The 19,616-nt window shown below is 40.7% G+C and overlaps 1 protein-coding gene across 7 annotated transcripts in view; it reads right to left on the reverse strand.

The window, feature by feature from the left end:
• The window catches only part of tns1a (tensin 1a), a 120,449-nt gene that overhangs the window by 46,034 nt on the left and 54,799 nt on the right, over nucleotides 1-19,616 (reverse strand). For all 7 annotated transcript variants that reach the window (XM_035911818.2, XM_087836020.1, XM_087836021.1 and 4 more), the window contains 2 exons: nucleotides 12,439-12,477; nucleotides 6,062-6,103 (listed from right to left, as the gene is read on the reverse strand). In XM_035911818.2, the coding sequence (XP_035767711.2) occupies nucleotides 6,062-6,103; nucleotides 12,439-12,477 (81 nt within the window). The remainder of the gene's footprint in view (nucleotides 1-6,061; nucleotides 6,104-12,438; nucleotides 12,478-19,616) is intronic.

Here is a 19,616-nt window from a genome sequence, read left to right on the forward strand (position 1 = left end):
ATCTCCGCGGACATCATCTGTGACATACTTTACTTTTCCCACCACATCGTCATAAAGAGTGAGCGCTCGGCTTCACCGCTGAAGAGGTTAAATAAGTGATGTTGGCAAGAAGTGTCTCAAGGTTAAACACGGAGCTCCCATGGCTCTTCTTACTGCTTGCGAGTGGCTTCTCCTAGAAAAAGCTAGTGCAACCCCCACCCCAATGAGCCAAAATGGTCACATAATTCTAAGTGATCTGACAGGAACCAGATGCTAAACGCACCACGGACGATGGTGTTTGCAAAATGAAACAGCCTGTTCACACAAGGCTTCACAAGTGTTTCGATGTTATATGTCACATCACAGGGACAATCTGTTAGCCTGCAGCAACATAGATACATAAATGAAAGTCAATCTGCATGTAAAGTGGGGTAAACGTCTCTGAGATTTAACGTTCACTGTTTGCCCGTTGACACCGGGTTTTGCATCTACCTCACACTTACATCTGTACCCAAGCTCTCTATTGACGTTCACTATTAAAAACACAAGCCACGGCCACTGCATGACCAATGCAATGTGTTTTGACTCAATCTTGCTTCTACTATGAATATAAAGGAGAAGAGTGGTTCCCAACGTTTTTCTATCCAAGTGTTTCCTAAGCGCCAATAGACTGAAAAAAAGGCTTTTCTTAAACACCTTTTATGTTTAAATGTGTTGAGTTCAGCTTTTTTAATCTGTTTTACTATTCCATAACTTCCAATTTGAAACATTCATCCATGATTTTTACACACTATTCCATTTAGCAGCTCGGCATCTGGGCAATTCTAAATGTTTCTCTGTCTTATTCTTTCAGCTGTTATGGTGTGTTCTTGACTAAGTAAGAAATCATAAGTTCCAAATTGCAATTGAGTCCCTAATTGCACATTTTTTGCGGAAGACCCCCTTCACTCAGATTTCCCATTTGGACAGTCGAAGTAGACTAGCATACCTTGAGTTAGCAATCCAAGATGGTGGCACTGACTGTAAACTGTAGTAGAACTAAACTTTTAATCTGTTCTGCATTTCTGGCTCACTAAATAAGCGCAACAGTAATGAGATCTATAAATGTGTTCTTTCAAGTGCAAAAAATCACATATAATCACTTTTCTTGGAACATGCAAGAACTCAGAAGAGATGTCACTCCCAAGTTCTGACATCCTAGTTTCGAGGCATCTGGAATGGAGTATTAATCTGTATTATTAACATGCAGTTTAATCTAGTAATAGTCTAATTTTCACATGTACTAATTTTCATTTAATGTTCTAATCTTTTAATTGCTTTTGTTTCAGTCTCTTCAGTCAGGATCTTCAGTTTAATTGCAGATATGCTAACAAGTTTGTTTTTACTGTAAGTTAAGAACTTTTAAATGCGTATATGTACTTTTGTCTTGCTATACCAATTCATTCATCATGTTTGTGATGACGTGAAGTTTTTTTGTAAGACACTGACTTTTGGTTACTTTGTTTTATTTTATTTTATTTTATATACTCTGTAACCCAGTTTTTTGTTTGTTTGTTTTACTTCTGGCCTTCTGGTTTCCTACCCATGATAGGCCAATTGTTTATTCACACCTGTGTCTGTGTATATTTAGATTCTTTATATATTAGATATTTATACACTGTACATTTTTTATATATTTAAAAATACATAAATAGTTAATGTATTTTGTAATTAATGTATTTTGTTTTCAATTTTCTAATGCTTAGCCATTAATTTGTTAAACGTTAACATTTCCGACAAATTCCTTTTTTAGTTCGTCTCCAGTTTTTAAATAATTTTAATGGTTGAGCTTGTCTTGTCGTTTTACCACAGACTACTACTTATCTTATTATCACAAATAAATTATTTTTCTCTCAGTTTAAAAATATTTTAGAAAGATTTTTATATTTACAATATACGTATCTCATAGAGAAATAGTGGGAGAAGACTGAATGCAGTACATATAGGTTAAAAGGCACTAAGAAATTTAAGTTTAGCTATTTTACAACTTTTAATCATAAATAAAAAAAAAACCTTTATTCCATGGGAGTGGCCTACCTTGCCAAATTGGAATCCAGTACTACACCTCCAGCCAGAAAGCAGGTTGGCAAAATGCATTCGAATGGTGCTGACCAAAGGCATGGCGAGGACCCACTGCTCTCTGTTTCTAAGCAACGATAAAGCTGCAAATACCAGGCTTTTTGATAAAATTGAAAGAATCCAAGCAAAATTTGGTGTTGTACATCTCATTCTTTTTTGGGATTTCAACTCATTATCCAGGTGGTCAAAGCTTAATCATTCATTCTCTCCAACATCCTCATGGTCAAGATGTTAGAGTCCCTTCCATTTGTGCCGAGCCTGATCAGCGATTATGTAATATATCATGATGCATCTTCCTTTTCTTCGTTCCTTCTCAGCTGTCTTCTCCCTACTTTCTCTATCTTTCTTCCTCCCTCCCACCCACTTTCTGTTCTCTGGAACTACTCCTCCCTTGGTCTTATTATCTCTCATTATATCTGACTGCCTCTCTCTCCCCTCCAGCTTCTCTTGGCTCATATCTTTCACCATCCCATATGCTTGTGTGGTGTCTGGGTCCTGTAAACGTTTGTTCCTAACTACCCTTAAGAATATGGTCAGCAGCATGGAATAACAGGTTACATAAAGTGTGGAATAAAAATAAAATGGTAAATGGCCTGTATTTGTATAGTGCTTTTCTAGTCCCTAAGGACTCCAAAGCGCTTTACACATCCAGTCATCCACCCATTGACACACACATTCACACACTGATGATGGCAAGCTACATTGTAGCCACAGCCACCCTGGGGCGCACTGACAGAGGCGAGGCTGCCGGACACTGGCACCACCAGGCCCTCTGACCACCACCAGGAGGCAACGGGTGAAGTGTCTTGCCCAAGGACACAACGACCGAGACTGTCCAAGCCAGGGCTCGAACCGGCAACCTTCCGATTACAACTCCCAACTCTTGGGCCATGATCGCCCCTTACAACATTTTCTGTCTGTTAGAATTATGTTTGATTTTTCTCTAGGTAGAGCTTACATCTGTGCATCCACTCTTCCATGCTAAATACTGATTTCAAAAATTCCCATTATACCGTTGGATGACCCTCAGTAGGCCCCACACTGACTCTGTTATAATCACAATGGTGCATTTTGAGTCAAAACCACAATGCATGTATCCTGCATGGACTAACCAAATAAATATTCCATCTGCACGTTGGTCCACACACCGCAGATGCACACATACACGGAAAACCTCATAAATGATGACTCCAGAATTTAAGTACAGAGAGAAGAGGATACCATGACAACTCCTCAACATATTAACCAATAAGCATAACACTATATCTGTGAAATATATAAAAGGCAACTTGATACAATAGGATAACACAGGGAATGCTATAAAAATACATGACAACCACAACAGAAATCTTACTGGTTAAACAAAAGGCATGATTGGTACATTAGGATCACAAATTCAGCTGACGATACAACACAATTTTTATTGGAAATGTCTGGAAGGGACAGTATATGTTTAGTCCCAAATACCAGTATGCCACTGTCAAACTGTTTGTGACAACTTTTTATAGTTACAATTTAAAAAGATTAACAAGACCATAGTCAAGACAATTAGTAGCCTCTGTCTTTGTATTTTTAGTGCTGGTGTTTCTCATCAGTATGCCTGTATTTCCTCACAATCTCAGTTGCTTGCTTGTTTACACAAGAAGATGACATTTCTATGAAGCCGCAATACATGGCTTGCATTTAACTAAACAGGATGAATATAACTTACACTTCTAAATGCAGCGCTAAAATATTTATTAAAAAAAAGATTTTGATAGAATGATGTTAAAAATATTAAAAAGTATCGCTGATTAATAAACATTGAACAATAAGAGGAGGAGGAGGTTTTCACATGTTTGCAGCTTGTTTTATTGTGTTTGACAAGCTGTAGTTAGCTGCAATTCATAGCTGTTGGAATGGTTTCCAACACTAGCCTAATTTCACAATAAAAAAGCACTCTAAAACATCCATAAAATCTGCTCAAAACACTGAGACATAACCAACTTCATCCTCAGGATGTGCTAAACACTAAATTTCTGCATGCAGTTAAGTACTTGTGGCTAAATACACACTTTAATTTGTTGCTAGCTAGCGCAATGTGCTGTTTACTTTAGCCTTATGTTTGCTTAGATTGGTAGCTAACAACAAATGCAAAAAGCTAACTAAAGAATGCTCTTGATAAACTAAAGCTGTGTACCTCTGGATGTGTTTCAATCATACTTCCTGGACAGCAATAGGAGGACACTAAGTGCATTGTATAAGCTAGCTAGCAAGATAAAATGTGTCTGGTCATTGTTTCTCATTTTTTGGGGGTGTTTTTGTGCTTTAGTCTGTTTTAGTTTGTTTGTTTGTTCTTTGCATATAGCACATTAGACAAAATCATCTTCCATTCTATCTTCCAAGACACAAACTGTGGATAAATCTCTATATAAGCTGGTGTGTACATGCCGATCTGTGTTAATAATCCCACTCTGAGTCATCTCCTTATTTCTGCTTCTGATCTAAACATTCAGGGGACATTGGATGTAGACATCGACTCATTAAGACACACAAAAAAGAGAGGAGGAAAAACAAGGATGTAAGAATTCTGCTTTTATCTTTTGAAATACAAAATTCTTCTGGTCTTATGAAAAAGGAGACGAAGACAAAGGAACCGTTTTAGTCAAAAAGAATTAATTGCGACCTTTGGATTGGTTTGCATTAAATAGCAGTTTTTGTTTTACATTGGTAGTGTTCTTCTCTGTTCTTTCTTTGTTTTGTTTTTTTTGCTCTTCCTTTCTTGGGTCCCCACCACCTATGCCTACACTCTCCAGTGTTAGCAATGTCAGACAGAACAAGCATGCCTAGTCTCTAGCCAGGACTTGGCATTGATTTCTGGCACAAATAAGACAAAATTTGCAGTGGACTGGCAGAAACATATGTCTCTACAGCTTACTATTTTTTTAAATTTCAGGTATGTACCACATATTCATTTACAGTGGCACAGAACAGACACCTCAGCTAACCTGAACATCTGAACATATGCAGTCTATTATCCATTGGAAAAATATGTACCAGTCTTTAAGGGACTGTAAACTGAGTTCTATATGGATAGCTGTTATGTAGTGGATGGTGCTACCACCTTTTGCAGTTTGTAAGATTTAAAGTGAACCATGTTTGAGATCAAGGCTTAACAGAATTATTCCCTGATTAAATTATTGATTCAAAGCTAATAAATATACAACTTGATGGAGACTCTGCTTAGTTGGTTTAATTTAGTAATAAGTAATTTTACATGCCTTAATGCAAATATCAGAGCTCATGTGTGCAGTTTGCACTGTATATTGTCTGTAGTTAGCATTTGTTTCTACAGTAGGTTGCTGCACATGTTTCTCTATTTCAAAACATACAATTCAAAGCACAGCATATTTCAGTCACTGCTGAGTCATCGTTATTACATATTTTGCTTCTTAATAATTGGATTTTTTCAGAAACTGTATGTGGACGCCTCAAATTACAACCTTAGCCATTGGCATTACTCGGCTCCTCCGCTATTCTGTGAAGGTTTTCCATAATTATATGAAACCTGGTTAGACTGCTCCCTTTCAGCCACAATAGCTGAGGCTGGCTTGTGATAATTGACAGTAAGGTTTGGCTTATGTTTGTGTTATATAGGATTGTGAAAGTGATTCAAGTACTTCAACACTGAATTGGGGAAACCATTTCTCTACAGACCTCAGTTCCATGCATGTGGTGCAACATACATGGAACTGCGCTATTTCTGTAATTGCAGGAACTGAGGGGTCTTGCACGAACTTTGAGAAACAAAAGTACATAGCTGTATCTATCCAGGTGTCTGTGTATGTTTTGCTTCATACAGTAATGTACTTGAGGATTGTTATTCCAGCGTCTTGTTGCAATAACAATAGCAGCTTTTATGAATGAACATCTTTTAAAGCATGTCTTCTTGGCATTACACTTACGCAGAAGAAGTGTTACTTACCGGTGTATCTACATGCTTTAATGGCAGCTGAGGAGTGGGAGGCTGGAGAGAAAAGTGAGACAGAGTCAGCGGGTTAATCATTGTTTCTTTCACATGAAGGAAGAAACAACATGGTGAGAAAAAAAGATGAGAAGGAAATGTGAGAACCAGGTTTCCTTGCTGGATGTCCCGCTCTCACTTATTGCCTGGGTGACAGTCACCTACCAGACTCACTCCGTGTGTGTAGGTTTCAGTCGTAACATGTTCCAATGTAATGCAACATTACATTTGCCAGTAATACAGTAATGTAATGCATTACTGTATTAAATTCAATTCAGCTGAGTGTATGCAGACTCCAGCCCAGCAGTCAGAGCCTGATCTTCAACAGGTAACAAAGGCAGGCGGGCTTGTAGCCTTTATTTCTATCTGTTCATGTTTATTCACAGCTTTTTATTGTTGTTTTTGTGTGTCATCATTAAGACAGATCCTGTTACAGAGTACCATAAGCGTAACATAAAGTGTAGCGTAACAAATTGCTAATTAACGTTCTCTTATACTTTTAAGAACCAAGAAGTAACAAGCAATGTTTACATTTTACATTAATATATTACTTTTTTGAACAATGACCCCAACTAGCAGATGCTATAGGATTATTTGGCTTTAAGGTATGTTTTACCCTTCAAGAAAGCAAAAAGATAGGCAACAAATGTAAAGTAAATTGCAGCAGCTGTTGAAAGCACAAAGAGTAACTATTCCTTCTTTTGTTTTTAATTTTTTGTGAAAATACAAAAACCATAACATTTCCATTTCTCTATATAATCAGCCAACATTTTCCTATCAAAGATATAGTCATATTAGCATAAATATTGCCCAAATATTTTCTGTTGTATGGAGCATAAAGCATAACAAATATGTTTTTGGTGATTGAGCAATGGCATCATCCTATAGTTTATTATGCAAAGCGCAGTAAGTCCTTTGATTACAGAACTCTCAGGAGAGTCTGTAGCACACGAAGCAGAGTAGCATCACAACTTAACAGTTGGTGGAGTGGAGATAATCGGCATCTTCACGGTAAGTTGACAACTAAATATTAAGTTAGAACACTGTTGGGAAGTCCATAAACAATGAATACTTAATTTTCTCTGTTCAGTATAGCAAAAACATAGTATTAGCATCAGTATTAGCTCCAAAAAATCTACTATCAGTCACGTTTTTTAAAAAAATGTTGTTTTGAGGTTACTTCAGATTTTGATGCCAGTTCAAATTTCCTTATTTTAGGGTATTTGGGTGTTTAGGGTTGACCAAACTAACAACTGAGACAAACTAAATACAGATATATGTTTGGATCCAGTTTTCCTTGTCATACTTTTCAATTAAATCCTATTGCATGAAGTCTCTGCTGACTAATTTCATGACCTTTTGTGAGTTTTTACAGTGTTTACATTTAAAGGTATATAAAGAGTTAAAATTTCAAATCAGTTTCTTAAATTGTGCATGTCTGTCCCTGAACAAGGTAGAGATGGAGAAAGAAGGAAAGAAAAAGAAAGTATGTAATTAGAGGCACAGAGATACAGAGCTTGATCCATGTTTTAAGGAAAATCTCTTAACTGAGTTAAGTACAGGGTCTTAGGTTGCTGTGAGCTTTGTAAACAAATCCGAAGGACTGTTTAACAAGCTGCAGCAGTGATTTTAAATGACCAAAGCCCAAAGTAAATAAGTGAAAAGTAGTTATTGTAGCCTGGAATCTTCCTAATTTGGTCAAACTATTGGTGGTTTAATCATAAAAATATAAAACAGGACCAACTGATCCCTTTCATATTTGAGTTCATTAAATACTCACTACAAATCAGGGAAATGATCAAATTGGTATTTCTCCTGGTTTTCTAATCATGACCTAACATTTGCTGAGCAAGCATTCTTTGTGGAAATGAATGAAAACTCCAATTTCAAGCTCATTAAAATGAAAATGGCTCAAGTCTCGTTGTCGCAGTGCATAAATCCCATTTTATCCTCTAAAACAGAAAGCCTTAACGGAAAAGGGAATAATGATTTTCACTGAGGCTTTCTATCGTTCCTCTTCTGCTCAGTGTGGCAGCATCTGCATAGCTCATACCAAATTACTGAAAGCACCACAGGATGTGTGGATGCTTTTGACAAAGTCTGTGTGTAAAAGCCACCCCCTTGACTGCAATCCTTATACTTTCTTCTTGTATTAAGCAAGATGATTGACGTAAAGCTGGATAAGGGGATAGTGAGAGAATATAAGTCTGTGATGGTTCTCAGTCATCCAGGTGGACTGATCTCTGGCTACCAAGACTAGCAATCGGGACATGGAATGTCACCTCTCTGGTGGGGAAGGAGCCTGAGTTAGTGCGTGAGGTTGAGAGGTACCGGCTAGATATAGTCGGGCTCACCTCAACATATGGTTTGGGCTCTGGAACCAGCATACTAGAGGGGGCTGGACTCTGTCTCAGTCTGGAGTTGCCCCTGGTGAGAGGCGGCGGGCTGGGGTGGGTATCTTGGTATCCCCTCGGCTTGCTGCCTGTATGTTGGGGTTTCTCCCAGTGGATGAGATGGTTTGCTTCCTTCGCCTCCGGGTCAAGGAATGGGTCCTGAACATTGTCTGCGCTTATGCGCCGAGTGGCAGTTCAGAGTACCCAGCCTTCTTGGAGTCCCTGGGTGGGGTACTGGAGGGTGCTCCTCCTGGGGACTCTGTTGTCCTACTGGACATGCTCACATGGACAATGACAGCGAGACCTGGAGGGGCGGAGCTGAATCCGAACGGTGTTTTCTTATTGGACTTCTGTGCAAACCACAGTTTGGCCATAACAAACACCATGTTCGAATATAAGAGTGTCTATAAGTGAACATGGCACTAGGACACTCTAGGCCACAGGTCGATGATCGATTTTGTAATCATATCACCAGACCTGAGGCCATATGCTTTGAACACTCGGGTAAAGAGAGGGGCTGAGCAGTCAACTGAATACCAACTGGTGGTGAGTTGGATCAGGTGGCGGGGGAGGACACTGGACAGACCTGGAGCACCTAAACGTACAGTGAGGGTGTGCTGGGAATGCCTAGCAAAGGCCTAGGTCCGCGAGATCTTCAACTCACACCTCCGGCAGAGCTTCAACAGCATTTCGAGGGAGACTGGGGACATTGAGTCCAAATGGACCATGTTCAGCATCTCCATTGCTGAAGCTGTTGCACAGAGCTGCGGCCGCAAGGTAGTTGGTGCCTGTCGTGGTGGTAATCCCCGAACCAAATGGTGGACACCAGAGGTGAGGGGAGCCACCAGGCTGAAGAAGGAGTCCTATCGGGCTTGGTTAGCCTGTGGGACTTCGGAGGCAGCTGATAGGTACCGACAGGCCAATTGGAACGCGGCGCGGGCGGTGGCGGAAGCAAAAACTCGGGTGTGGGAGGAGTTCGTAGAGGCCATGGAAAAAACTTTCGGACTGCCTCGAAGAGATTCTGGCAAACCGTCAGGCAAAGGCAACTCAGGAGAGGAAAGCAGTGCTCTACCTGCACGGTGCATAGTGCGGGTGGAGTGCTGATGACTTCGACTGAGAAAATTGCTGGGCAGTGGAAGGAATACTTCGAGGACCTCCTTAATCCCCCTGGCATATCTTCCGTGGAGGAAGCAGAGTTTGGGGACAAAGGGGATGACCCGCCAACCTCTGAGGGTGAGGTCACTGAGGCAGTTAAACAACTCTTTGGTGGCAGAGCCCCTGGGGTGGATGAGGTCCGCCCAGAGTTACTGAAGGCTCTGGATGTTGTAGGGCTGTCCTGGTTTACATGCCTCTACAATGTTGCGTGGAGATCATGGGCAGTACCCCTGGGTTGGCAGACCGTGGTGGTCGTTCCCATCTTTAAGAAAGGGGACCAGAGGGTGCGTTCCAACTATAGGGGAATCACGCTCATCAGCCTCCCTGGGAAAGTCAATGCCAGGTTGCTGGAGAGGAGAGTTCGTCCACTAGTCGAACCTCGGATACAGGAGGAACAATGCGGTTTTCGTCCTGGTCGTGGAACACTGGATCAGCTCTTCATCCTCTCAAGGATACTTTGTCTGCATAGCCGGCAATAAGTCGGACTCGTTCGTGGTGGGTGATGGGCTTTGCCAGGGCTGCCATTTGTCAGCGTTTCTGTTCATAATTTTCATGGACCGAATTTCTAGGTGTAGCCAAGTGGCGGAAGGCTTTCACTTGGGTGGTCTCAGGATCTCATCTCTTCTCTTTGCAGATGATGTGGTTCTGTTGGCTTCATCGGGTGATGGCCTCCAGCTCGCCTTGGAATGGTTCGCAGCCGAGTGTGAAGCAGTGAGAATGAGAATCAGCACCTCCAAATCTGAGGCCATGGTCCTCAGCCGGAAAAGGGTGGAGTGCCCACTCCGGGTCAGGGACGTGTTCCTGCCCCACTGGAGGAGTTTAAGTATCTCGGGTTCTTCATGAGTGATGGGAGAAGGGAGTGGGAGATCAACAAATGGATAGGTGCAGCGGCCGCAGTGATGTGGATGCTGTACCGGTCTGTTGTGGTGAAGAGAGAGCTGAGTGTAAAAGCGAAGTTCTCAGTTTACCGGTTGATCTACCCCCCTACCCTCACCTATGGTCACGAGCTCTGAGTAGTGACCGAAGGAACGAGATCGTGGATACAAGCGGCAGAAATGGGCTTCCTCCGAGGGGTGGCTAGCCTCTCTCTTAGAGATAGGGTGAGAAGTTCAGCCACTCAGAGTAGTGCCGCTGCTCCTCCACATTGAAAGGAGCCAGTTAAGGTGGTTCGGGCATCTGACAAGGATGCCTCCTGGGCACCTGCTGGGAGAGGTTTTCTGGGCATGTCCCACCAGGAGGAGGAGGACACGCTGGAGAGATTATATCTCTCGGCTGGCCTGATAACGTCTTGGTGTTCACCCGGACAAGCTGGAGGAGGTGACTGGGAGAGGTAGAAGTCTGGGCTTCTCTGCTTGGGCTGCTGCCCCTGCGACCTGGCCCCAGATAAGCGGAAGAAAATGGATGGTTGGATGGATGGATGGAGGTTCTCAGTCATTCAGGTCATCACAGTCTAAGGAGCTTGGAAAGAAAAGCGTCTGGACTTCTTTAAAGTTCATAGTGAGAGAACAGGAGTGACAGCCTAGAAAACTTCTTTAAAAGGACCCTGTGACACAACCACACAATGCGGAGCCCCGGTTTCATTTCCTTCTTGTTCATGTCTAAACATGCGGGTGGACATATGTGCCAATGATTTGGCAGACTCCCACTCATTCACAGGTAGCGATAAGTTATCAGTAAACTGACACCTTGTCATGAGAGGCAGTGAAGAAGAAAACCACTAACATGAGATAAACATTTTGGGCAGCTTTGCAATTATCTTGAAAAGAATGCATCAAGCACATTCATCAAGCACGTCTTGGACTTAAATGTTTTATTGTCAGTGTTACAAGTATATGTTTTGTGTTATGAGGTAACAAACTTGTTATAATATTTATCTTTTAGAAAAGTCATTGAGACAGCTAAACATCCTGCAAAAACTGGCCAGAAAACACCAATCACAGCACATACATTGCTTAACAAATTTGTCAGATGACCATTAAATCTAAGGTTTATGGTACATCTGCCCTAAATTAACAACACTGGATATTACCAAATTAACTTTTTATGTTTCTGTAATTTTTAATCCACCAGTATGTTCAAGATCTTTAATCAAACTGATTTTGAATACAAAATATAGTATTATATATTTTAAAATATAGTATTACAAGCTTTAGCTTGTTATTGTTATTTCTCACGTTCTACTCTAACTTTTTTTTCAAACCATGAATTTTTCTGGTCAATCTGGCTGCAAAGAAACCCCTACAGTAGACACTGCATTGCCTGTCGTGTCTTGTCATTGCCTGTGGACAGTGTGTGAGTTTCATGCCTGAACTCTGACAACTTATCACTGCTTGCTACAGTGGAATACCAGGTCATCTTCATGTTCATGGCAGAACAAAACAATCAGGACACCAAGAAATGTCCCAGTGCTCCTGGCAGACATATTGCCTGAATAGTTCTTTGTGCTTGCATATTTATTTTTCTACCTTTGGCTAGGTTTGATCTGCCAGTCACATGGTGATTGTGACCAACTGCTATTATCACCTCTACAGGACACAGTTTGAGTTGGTTTGCCTTGTACAAACAGCATTTATGAGATGAGAGGAAGCTTTTATAGTTATAGCCTCTGCCCTCTGACATCCAGCAACAGCCTCACAGAGCTGTGTGTGGCTCTGACACAATTCTAGGAAGGGCCATCAAATTTATGAAAAGGATTTTAGAGGTCAATAGGAGTTTTAAATGTTTCCTTAATGGTCTTGTTTGACACACACACAGATCGCTGAAACACATGCATGCACATGTCATACTCACCGGCTCATAGCTGGTATTTGTTTGACATGATGTGGTGACCTGTAAATGGAGAAAGAGAGAAACCAGCTGAAGTCATATCTGACTTTTAAGGAGAGCACGTAAAAAATAGGTAAGTAAAGGAGGGGAGAAGCAGAAAAAATGACTCAGCTAGTGTCCTCAGTTCTCTGAAGTGCTTTAAATTGTGTTTTAAAAAACACTACTGTAAGAATTGCATTTATTTTTGTAGAGACAGCGGGGGAGAGACATCTCTGAATATTTCCTCTTGAATGCCTGAGTGTTTCCCAACAGAACAGAAATAACCACTGCCTATAAAAAAGAAAGCACCCTTGACTGTTCCGCTGTGTGGGAAATATCTATTCCAAGCAAAAATCACATTTCACAGTCAACTCACACTGAGAGAATGCTTCCAGAGAACATCACAAAACTAATGAACACTGCATTACACTCAGTTCCCACATGGATAAACACATTACATTACAGTATGACTATCATTTATTTTGCATGCCGCTTTTCTTGGTCAGTCTGTATACGAGAATCCGGGCAAAAACACAGTACAAAGTGGTTTGTTAAATAACAACTCAGACATCATGGCAGAAATCCAGGTTACACACTACCACCATCACTAGCCTAAGTGAGCTTACATGCACTACATGAAACAGAATTGTACACAAGTATCTGACTGACAAACAGTTTTGCCTTTCAAAAACAAAAGACAGTGTATAATATTCGGTATACTACAGTCATGTGCAAAACTCTTGAGCTACACCTTGTTTCCTTCTTTTGATTCCAGTGAGCCTGACATTCTTGTAATTTTCTAATTTTCTAAAGCAGTCTTAACAGCCGCATAACAGAAAAGTTAGCAAAGAACCATTTAGGCACTTTGCTATGAGCACCCTTTCCCAAAACACATCATTTGTTCACATTTCTTTTGTTGAATCTATGAAAGATGCCAAAGATCCCATATTCTGACAGGAATAAAATAAAATAGCATTTTATTTTCAAAAACAAGGTGATTCTCAAGGAGCTATAAGATGAAAAAAATAGTTTGCAGTATCTCTTTAAAAAAAAGAAAAAGTGAAAAAGCAGTTTCTGCTTTTCCAGAAACTAGAAACATCTAGGACAAAAGAAGAAGGCTTAAAAACAATTTTTTGAAGCGCTTTTAGGCAATAGTTCTTTCTGAAGCTTTATCAAACATTGGCTGCTTTTTGACTAATTTTCAGTCCCATCTTTGTATCTGACCATTTTCAGATGAATGTTTTTGTTTGTTAAGACACTTAACACTGATATTTTAATCACTGAAATATAAAAAAGGCTCCTAAATCAAGGGATGAACCGGTGTTATGTCAGAAACTTGGCATTTGGTGTGCGGGATAGCCTTAACAAATTTGAGGAAGAAAACCAAAAAAGAAGCATCAGGCCCAAACAGGTATCTACAGCAAATTAACAGTATCTGAAAGTTGTGTCTTTAAGAAACAGGAAAACTACAGCAAAGACCTAACACGGGACCTGAAAGATGCATCTGGACCTTCAGCTTACTGAAGCCTCATCAGAAATGGTCTCAGTGGGAGGGTGGCTGTCAAGAAGCCGTACTTAATGAAGGGGAGAGAAAAGGGGAGAAAAACTTCAGGAAGGAAAATAACACAACCTGGACTGAAAATCAGTGACAACAGGTCTGATGTAGAGATGAAGCCACATTTAGTGTTGGAGATCTTGTAAAAATTAATGAATTATGAATACAGAAAAGTGCCATCAGATTTTGCTCCACCATGCAAAACCATCTGGAAAACATCTGATTGGCAATAGCTTCATTTTTTAAGATGAAAATGATCCCAAACACTGCCAATACAGTAAAAGCATACCACAGTGGAGCACTATCAGTCATGGATCGGCCTCCCCAGAGCCCGAACCTCAACATTATTGTGTCATGGTCCCTGTGTCTGCCCGACTGTCCCCACGAGGCTACATTTGTTATGGTGGTTTTCTCTCCCCCTTGTCGCTCTGCCTGGGCGGAGCTCACTGTTGGGTCCTGCCTTTGGCCCATGCACCTGGCTCTAATTGCACAGCTGATTACTCCGTGGCTATTTAAGGCTGGGGCTCAGATCCTGTCATTGCTGGATGATTGCATGACACACGTTAGTGTTAGTTCCTAGCTTTCGTGATACTTCGTGAGTGAGTGAGTTTGCCTTTTGAGATTTTTCTCTCTCTGTGTGAACAGTCTCCCCAGACCTGCTGCTCTCTTTCCTGTGTTGGATTATGAGCATGTTGGTGTGTTGATTCGTGTGGTGGAGAAGAAAGAAGAGCTTTGAATGCCCTTCAAGAAGCCTGGAGAACTATTCCTGAAGATGACTTAAAGACGTGACAAGAAAGCATCCTAAGAGAGTTCAGACTGTGCTAAAGAATAAAGGTGGTCACACCAAATACTGACCACACATATGTGCCATTTTTCCTAATATTAAAGAAATTAGAGGTGGGTCAAGACTTTTTGCATATATGACAAATAAACACTTTTTATTTAGCCATTTCTGCTTAATAATCCTGATATTAATATGTAAATTTAGTATAGCTTCCGTCTGAAACAAGCCATTATAGGTCCTGCCCCTGTCTTCTAATTGCCCCTCTTAAAAAAAGGTTCTGATTGGCTGATTGGTAAGGCATTACTAACATAATCAAAGCACTAGAACTACTACATGAGACCTGACCTGAGCTGGTACTGCTGGAGATTTTGTTTCCATGGTCCGCTCCCTTTTTTGCCCTCATAGCGGAAAATTCTTGTACCATCCAAATACTTCTCTTCACGGGCAGCTGGAGGTTTCAGCTCCTTTTTGTCTCAGCATCCTTCCCCACTTTATGCCAAACATCATGTTTTCCTTTCAGTAAACAACAGCAGGTTTTACAACAAATGTGTCTACACCAGTACTAAAAAATGCAGAGCCAAGGGACAGTACCTGTTGCCAGACCTCCCAAGCAACAGTATCACTTGTAGCCTAATTATACTATCCCCTCAAAATTAGAGCCGTATTGCTTTCCTGATGTTGCAGTGTCACATGGAGCATCTTTAAATAGCAGTCAGGGCATCCCGGGCTAAACTGGGTTTCAAAACATTTTGTCCATAGTATTCATGGCAGACAAGTATGTCCCCTAATAGTCTGTGTTACCCTCTGCACCACAAATCACTGATTACGATGCATAAACAGGCACCTCTCCAGCGAGCTGTATGACGTCCATCTGATTGTATTTACTTTAGTGTGTACAGATACATGCATGGTTAATTGAGTGCATGCAGCAGCCACTATCCCAGCGCGCTGTGAGCTGACGGATGTTTACGAGGGCTTAGATGAGAGCGCGCTATCAGCATACAGCAGACGGGGGCAGGAAGGAAACGGCCATAATTAGTTTGCTCTGGGAAAACAAAGGACTCATTGACTTTGTAATGCTATCATCAAGCATATCAGAATACAGTAGCGGGATAACATCGCAGCAGAAAAGATCCCACCCAAAGCATGCTAATGTGCAATGTGAAGGCATCAATCCACCAGTCAGTGCTACCAAAAAAAGCATGAAGCAGGTCATCTATAGACGAAGCTGACCATACCACATTGTAGAGACACTGTTACCAGCCTTTTATTATACTAACTGCCGTATGTAAGACTGGTTGTCTTACATACGGTAAGACTTTTCATATCAGGAAAGCCACACGGTTAAACTCAGCCCACGATCTGGGCTGATCAGCTGATCTAAATGATAGCCCACATTAGCCTCTTCTTGTCAAATCTCACAAATCATTTGTGAACTGCTGACAACTGCTGCAAAACTGCACCCTGCTTTGAAGACCGCCTTCCTTCGTTCATGTTGTGTCTGGCTTAATCGCTTTCATGTTGTCAATGACGCCTGCTCTGAACTGTTTTGCTGCTTCGCCACCTGCCCCAGGCTTTCAGTGTGGAGAGTTGAAAAGGGCCAAGAGGTCCTAGTCATATCATAAAATACAGAGCTTGCTTATTAGGTTTACGAGGCAATTACTTTTTCACACAGGGCAAGGAAGGTTTGGATAGTGTTTTTTCCTTAACAACAGAATTCAATATTTAAAAGCAACATTCTGTATTCACTCAGGTTATCTTTGTCCAATATTGAAGTTTTTTTAGTAATCTAAGACATGCAAATGTGACAAATATGCAAAAAATTTATAAAAATCAGAAATGGGGAAAATATTTTTTCACAGCACTATAAATAGGTAAGGCTGCAGATGTTATTTTGGCTGTCGTGGTCCTGATTGAAGGCTTAAAATTGTGTATTTGCCTCAAACCACCAAGATGACGGCTATCTGGTACTACCGAGTCCAAGTTTAGCCCTACCATATTATGGTTAACTATGTTTACATTGATTTTGCATGTCTATTGTGTAAATTAAAACTAAAGCTATTTTAAAGGCATAAATTTGTATCTTTTCTAAAATGTCAGTAAGCATTTTACTGACATTGGTGTAGTCATCAGCCTGTATATAGGCCTTTAGTGATTCTTACGCCTACACAGTTTTTTCAGCATCATTGCAGCAATTTTATTATCTCTGTTATACACAGTGTAGATTCAAAGTGAAAAAACAGCTTGCATGTAACTCTAGTGGACTTCAACAAAATGAGGAATCAACACCTATCCCAATTCTATTAGAAGCTAACAGAACTCCCCAGCAGTTGACATATTTATGCTTTGTACTGGACGTCTAATATCTGAAGACGATGTTGTTATTGATTAATTGGTGCTGGTGATGCTACACGTTACTGAACCCAAGAATGTCTGCCTTTATGTGCAGCTCACAGGTTCTGTCCTGGTGATGACTCCTTCCAGCACTGATCTAAAGCTTAGAAGGATTTGGACTTTGAGTCAAACGCTTACATCCAGACACCAAACTGTCGGAATCACATGTGTACAGGAGGTGCTACACTGCTGGCAGAGAAGAAATTACAAGCAAAACCTTCATAGCTGCTCATCTCAAATTCCTTCAAATACTGTGGCTCAGTGAGACTGAAAATCCTCAGCAGATCACCATGTGAGAAAGTGAAAGAATAGCTACCTCGTCCATATATGGCAGCTGCAGCTGGAAGGTCTCACGTGGTTTTTACCAGCTCAGACGGGTAAAGCACAGGAATCTCAAAGAGGCCCCACCACACGCTTCAGCATCCAGCCAGACTAACACCCGAGGTTCATCCATCAGTGATTGTTTGTGCAGCTCCATCTCAAAATCTGTGAAATTATCCAGCACATTTAGCTGTTTTTGTAATGCCTGAGAAATGAAGCCCGCTTATCTGATCATTTCTCTTTATCGATGCATCTTCTGCAGTGGATCACTTACACTAAAAAATTCCTTGCAACTGGACGATTTCAAGGGATTCATGCTATGCTGTAGTTGTTATCATATTTTCACCCCACCCAAAATTTACATGATCTTAAAAAGACCGTAACTCATTGTCCATTGTTGTACTCATGACCAAGCAAAGAGCATTCTTTGGCCTTTGCACAAGTTTCTTCAATTCGACTGGGTAGTTACAAAGCACCAGACCACAAAGAACTCTCCAACAGCAAGATAGGGTCAAAGTGGGTTTACAGGGAGCTTATAATCACGTCAAGTCACGAGGGATGTCTGGGAAGCTACTGAGCTAGAACAAGGAGTCAACTGAGTCACTGGGGGACCCTCTGCAATCCCACTCCAGCTAAGAGGTCTTACTGATGGGTGAACAGAGGTTAAGGGGGGCTGTTGAATTACAAAAATCAAACATCTCAGATGAGACTTGACACCTTCATGGTGCTGCCATTCTCTTTCTAGATCTCCTTTTGCCTCATACCAATAGAGTGGCAAATGCTGTAATGATTTCAGAAAAGTGTTGCTCAAGGAGGATTTATATGGGAATGGAGAACCTGGAATATCAAAGAAAGACTCTCAAACCCAATCCACCGAGCTGAATCATTGTATAATGAGTAAACACGTAGCACTCCGAGCAGGGAAGTGATGAGCTGTTTTTCATTCGGTTTGACAAACTTCAAACAGGCTGGAACAAGCATCCTCTGATAAGAGGAAGAGGAAGAGAGGAAGAATAAGGGCAGGACCATACTTGCTCACAGACGTGCCCACAGACAGCTGCAGCTAAGTAGTTCTTATTACACCACTTTTATATTTTCCACATCCATCATAACTCATCAAACATCAGGAACTTTAGATATCCAAGTGCCATCCATTTTGTTGTGACCATGTGGATGTGCCTTTGCAGACTGCTGTAGGATAAATACTGCACATTAGGGATGTGTACAAGTAATCAGGCACATGACTAAATGTTGCTGCTCTTGCTACTCAGCACCAGAAAATAGCAGTGAGTTAAATTACTTATTCGTGTTCTCTTAATGTACTGATAGTTAACTTTTGGATCTAAAAGGTTAATTTGTCAAGTATTTCTAGTTGAGCCTGCAGCCCTATCAGTTGGTGCATCTCTTCTTTTTTTCCATTGTAATGCAACAAAGTAAAAAGGAAGACAAATGACAGCCGCAGAAACCAGTGCAGTTCTTCAGTACTACAGAAAAATCATGGTTGTACTTAAGCTCACTGTCATGGTTGTACTTGGTCTCAACCTAAAATATACAAGCAGATATTTCTGTCTTTGCAACTTAAAATAACTACATGGTGGAACACAAGGAAAGAATGCTAGCTGCTAGCACTGCTAACATTAGCCACCACAAACCAATCTGTGCACAATGACATACACAGTGCAGCATTTAAAATATGTTTTGCTTATAAAAGATAGTGATTTAAAAGATTTTAAATCATTCTTAATTACACACAGAGTAATTTTACAGACATTGTTTAACCTAATCTATTGCACTGTGTTCAGTATGTAGTTTTTCTTATTTTCACTCTTAAACTTGACTCTTCAGCCTTTTTATTTTCCTACCATTTCATCAACTAAGATCTTTTCCACTGCAAATGCATCCTCCAAATAGACTCCAGGTCTAAATAGTCTAAGGTAAGGTTTCTTATCACTTGTAGATACCCTGGACAAATACTCAACACAGTAACAACTAATGAGAAGCTGCACAGGTGTCTAACATGATTGCAGTATAACACTGGCCAGTAATTTACTCAGCACCTTTTGCATCGTTTGTTTCACCTTTTTCATTTTTCATTACTCTTACTTTTTG

Source organism: Neolamprologus brichardi, chromosome 23, assembly GCF_056152115.1.
Source record: "Neolamprologus brichardi isolate AB-2024 chromosome 23, ASM5615211v1, whole genome shotgun sequence".
Taxonomy (NCBI): Eukaryota; Metazoa; Chordata; class Actinopteri; order Cichliformes; family Cichlidae; genus Neolamprologus; species Neolamprologus brichardi.